At 45.2% G+C, this 4,915-nt stretch overlaps 1 protein-coding gene across 1 annotated transcript in view; it reads left to right on the plus strand.

Annotated features, from left to right (window-relative positions):
• Positions 1 to 4,915, plus strand: part of Phf20 (PHD finger protein 20) — a 103,790-nt gene that overhangs the window by 19,564 nt on the left and 79,311 nt on the right. The window contains exon 2 of the mRNA XM_021155008.2: positions 3,336 to 3,450. Within this exon, the coding sequence (XP_021010667.1) occupies positions 3,368 to 3,450 (83 nt within the window). The 5' untranslated portion in view covers positions 3,336 to 3,367. The remainder of the gene's footprint in view (positions 1 to 3,335; positions 3,451 to 4,915) is intronic.

A 4,915-nucleotide genomic window follows, 5' to 3' on the forward strand; every position in this document is an offset into this window, starting at 1 on the left:
TAATTATTTTTTAAAAAATTTATATCCTAAATGCTGCCCCCTCCCTGGTCTTCCCTCACAGATTCCCACCCCCTTTCCCTCCCCTTCTCTGAGAGGGTAAGGCCCCTCTGGGTATCTTTCCTGCCCTGGCACATCAAGTCTATACAAGGCTAGGCACATCCTCTCCTGAGGCCAGACAAGCCAGTCCTGCTGAGGAATGGATGCTACAGTCAGGCTACAGCTTTAGAGGAGAGCCTCAGCTCCAGTTGTTGGGGGACCCATGTGGAGATTGAGCTGGGGGTCTCATTCCAGGCGGTGCATGCTCTTTGGTTGATGGATGGGCTCAGTCTCAGAGCTACCAGAGGTTCAGGTTAGTTGACTCTGTTGGTCTTCCTATGGGGTTTCCATCCCCTTCAGGGCCTTCAATCCTTTCCCCAACTGTTCCATAAGGGCCCTGTCCTCTGTTCAACATTTAGCTGTGGGTCTCTGCATCTGTATCAGGCAGATGCTGGGTAGAGCCTCTCAGAAGACAGTTATGCTAGGCCCCTTCTGTACTCCTTTCATCTTTGTAAACTAAAGATTTTTGAAAGAAAATTACCAGGCCCCAAGCAGATCAATAAAAATTATTTGTTTTTAAAAGCTAAATGTAAAAGTAAAATACATACTTTAAGAGAATGTTTTTCAGAGTCTCATCATGTAGTCCTGGCTGCCCTGGAACTATTGATGTAGGCTAGGTTGGCCTTATACTTACAGAAATCTTCCTCTTAAGTGTTGCAATTAAGCCCTTGCTGTCCTGGAGCTCACTTTGTAGACCAGGCTGGCCTTGAATTTAGAGGTCCGCCTGCATCTGCCTCCAAAGTGCTGATCTCAAAGGGCATGCTCTGCCACCACTACCTGGCCTGTTAAAGTTGTTTTACATTTATTTATTTTTGTATTTTATATGTGTTTCTGTATGTGTGTGCCATAGCACAACTGTGAATGTCGGATGACAAACCTTTGGAATGTGCTCTCTGCTCTCACAATCTGGGTGGGATTTCAGCCTCAGGCTTGGCAGTTACTGCCTAGATGTCTGAGCCATCTCACCAGCCCTCATGTGAGACTTCTTTAAGGTTAAAACTTAGTTTAATATTTTCTGAGATAGGACCTGGCTCTGTAGCCCTGGCTGCCCTGGAACTTGATATGTAGACCAGGTGGACCTGGAGCTCACAGTGATCCCTTGCTGTCTCCCCAGTGCTGGTTACAGGTGTTTAGCACACCGCCTGGCCCTTGGCAGTTGAGCCGGGGAGTGTTTTCAGGAGCCACTGAGAGAGAATGGGGTCCTCCTCACTCATCAGCTCCCCACTTCATGCCTGTGCCATCCTTACCTGAGACGGGCTCTCACAATGTACTCTCGGTTGCCTTTGAACTTTGACTGATCCTCCTGCCTCTGCCTTCCATGGTCTTCGATTACAGGCATGTGTCACCACACTGGGCTTGATTTCCTACTCTTTCTTTTGCAGTGCTGGGAATTGAACACGACCTTATGCATGCTGGGAAAGTTCTCTCTCACCCAGCCAAGTCCCCATCAGTGCTGGTCTAGAGCTGGAGCTTGAAATGCAGCTAAGGGGTCTGGAGAGATGGCTCAGTGGTTAAGAGCACTGACTGCTCTTACAGAGGTCCTGAGTTCAATTCCCAGCAACCACATGGTGGCTCACAACCATCAGTAATGGGGATCCGATGCCCTCTTCTGACAGCAACAGTGTACTCCTCACATACCTGAAATAAATAAATTAATTAAAAACAATGCAGCTGAGGAGATAGCTTTGAACTCTCTTACTATAGCTATTCTTCTTGAGATAGAATACATTGGTCTCTGTAGCTCTGGCTAGGTTGAAATATACAGATATCAGCCTGCCTCTACCTCAGAAAGATCTGCCTGCCTCTTCTTCTGGAGTGTTGGATTAAGTGTGTGCCGTCTTAGTCCCTTTGGTGCTGGGCTGTCTTAGGGCTCTGTATTTGCTAGGCAAGTACTCTCCTACTGTGTTGCTGAACTGTCCATGTAGCTCTAGAACTTGCTGTTCCTTTTCCTTGTTCTTCCTAAAGTAAGGTCTTCTATAGTTAAGGCTGCCTTCAAACTCCCTAGATAAGAGGGTGGCCAGCAACTTTTATTCATTCATTCTTTCTTTCTTTCTTTCTTTCTTTCTTTCTTTCTTTCTTTCTTTCTTTCTTTCTTTTATGTATATGAGTACAATGTAGCTGTCTTCAGACACACCAGAAGAGGGCATCGGATCCCGTTACAGATGGATATGAGCCACCATGTGGTTGCTACGAATTGAACTCAGGACCTCTGGAAGAGCAGTCAATGCTCTTAACTATTGAGCCATCTCTCTAGCCCCCAACTTTTTTTCAAGAAGAGAGAACAGATAAAGTTTGTTTTATGTGTATCCATGTATGTATTTCTGTGTATCATGTGTGCATTTGGTTTCTGCAGAGGCCAGAAACAGTGTGTTGAGTTGTTTGAGAGCTGAGTTACAGAACGTGTGAGCTGCCATATGGAATGCAGAGCTTCTGAAAGAACAGCCAGTCTCCTTAACCACTGAGTCATCTTTCCAGCCCCTAAAGGGAACAGATTTATTAAAGAAAGTATGGAAAGTCCCCTTCCTCTGCTCACTTCAGTTATAGGGATGGCCACCATCCTTGGCTTTATTTGGTGCTAGGGATCCAACACTGGGCCTTGTGCCCCCCTAGGCAGGCCATCATCCTCAGCCCAACAATTTGTTGTCTACTCAAAAGTAGGATCAGGTTCCTTTTTTTTTTTTATTTGTTTTGCTTTATTGTTCAGAGTTGACACTAACCTCCTGGGCTCAGGGATCTCTCTTGTCTCAGCCATCTGTGTAGCTGTTACTACATTCTTGCCTACTATCTCATCTTAGCTTCTATTTGTTTCCTTTCTAGCTCTTAAATTTTATAGCAATTGCATTTTAAACTGACTTCTGTTCATTGGTTATGTTATAATCAGAGGCTCCTTGAGGGTGAGAACTGTGTGTCTCTTTGGGTCTTGACTAAATTGTCTATGAACAAATATTTGTTGAATGTGTTGGTGAGTGGTTGAACTTATTCACAAGACCAGCTCTTTTTTTGGAGTTGTGAAGGATGTACTTCATAGATGAGCCCAGAGATCACACAGGCTGTGGCAAGGTTGAGGGGTACTGATAGTGGGGACACCCGATAGGAGGAGAGGCACCAGACAGGGCGCTGACAGGGTCATGTAGCTGGAGGTTTTGAATAATGCCTGTTTGGTTTTTAATGTGTGGTGGTGATGCTACACCCTGGGCAGACTTTCCCAGGTTTCATGAATATTTAACTGGCTTTTTCAGGAGGATAAAAGCAGCTCCGTTGATGACTGAAAATGACCAAGCACCCACCTAACAGACGAGGAATCAGCTTTGAAGTGGGAGCCCAGTTGGAAGCTCGGGACCGTTTAAAAAACTGGTACTTTTATATTTTTTTTTCCTGCTATTTAAAGCACATTAGGGGAGGGCGTCTCACCAGCGTTGATAAAATGGGGTGCTGCTGTGGTGTTTTCTAGCTTTCTCTGTGGTTCAGGCATCCCTGGGTCACACTTGTTCCCCTCTTTTCCTGTTTGATGAGGGAGTTATGGGAAAGCAGCAGGAGTTGCCATGGGAAAGGAAAGCTTTCAAACTTTGCCTCTCGGAGAGGAGGATCAGCCTGCTCAGAATGGAGATGAGGGACTGGACCGCCACAGCCCTGCCTGCTTTCGGGAGTGGTATAGGGTGGCTAAGCATTGTTATTATTACTCAGGGTTGCTCTTCAGGTAATCAGACTAAAAAGCAGAGGGTTCTTCTTCTGCATTGCTGAATTGTGTTTGTTTTGTGTGACGAGGTTTCTGGTAACCCAGGCTGACCTTGAATTGATGGACCAGCCTCCTAAGTACCAGGATTACAGATCCCTGCCAATCTGGCTGCCTTTTGTCCTCTGCCTGTCAGATACTTTGAACATTCCTGTGAATGTGGTCACAGTCACTGGTAATGTTGGCATCAGGGGATTATTCTGAGAGTCATATATTGAATAGTTGGAGAGCACTCTCAAAAACTAAACATAACTGGGTGTGGTGACATATCTCTACTGTGAGCAGCCCGGAGGCTAAGGTAGGGGTTTACTAGGACTGGAGCAGAGCCTGGCATAGTGAGTTCTAGACCAACAGAGCCTACAGAGTGAATTCCTGACCCTAGATGATAAACTAGCCACCAGAAGTTCAGGTTCAGTTGGTAGAGTGTTGGTCTGGCATGCATGAAGCCCTAGGTTGGAGTCCCAGCAGTAGATAAACCTAGGTTTGGAGAGATAGAGGCATGTTTATCAGAGGTTTATGGTTATCTTATCTGCTGCATAGTGAATATGTGACCTTGCCTACAAAGAAGAAAACTCTCTGGACAGCCTAGAATTTGATTCTTGGTGCTCAAAACCCAGAGGTTTCAGAACACTTTTGAAGTTTCTAAGGAAGAGGTTAGCCCTTGTGGTAATTATCTCAGAATAGACTGACTGCTTTCTGGGGTGTAGGGGGAGGGCTGGGAAATGGTATTGGGCAGAAAACTGTCCATCCTATTAGGAATAAAGACACTGAACCCCAGAAAGTGAGTTAGTGGCAGAATGTTGTCTGACATGGGCAAGGCCCTGTGATCAGTCCCTACTGCCTCAGAAATAAAGAAAATGTACTTTGGTTGCATTTGTACTGGTTGTGGACAGAATTAACCGATAGTGGACACTTTTTAGGTTGTTTACATTATAATTACTTCATATATTGGTTTCAGCTATGTGTGTGTGTTTTCAAGTGCATTTGCTTATGTATGCATGTATGGTAGTCATTTCCCTGTGTTTGCATGTGGAAGGCAGCATAAAATGGATTTCTCCGTATCACTCTACCATTTGTTGTTTTTTT

Source organism: Mus caroli, chromosome 2, assembly GCF_900094665.2.
Source record: "Mus caroli chromosome 2, CAROLI_EIJ_v1.1, whole genome shotgun sequence".
In the NCBI taxonomy this organism is placed as follows: domain Eukaryota; kingdom Metazoa; phylum Chordata; class Mammalia; order Rodentia; family Muridae; genus Mus; species Mus caroli.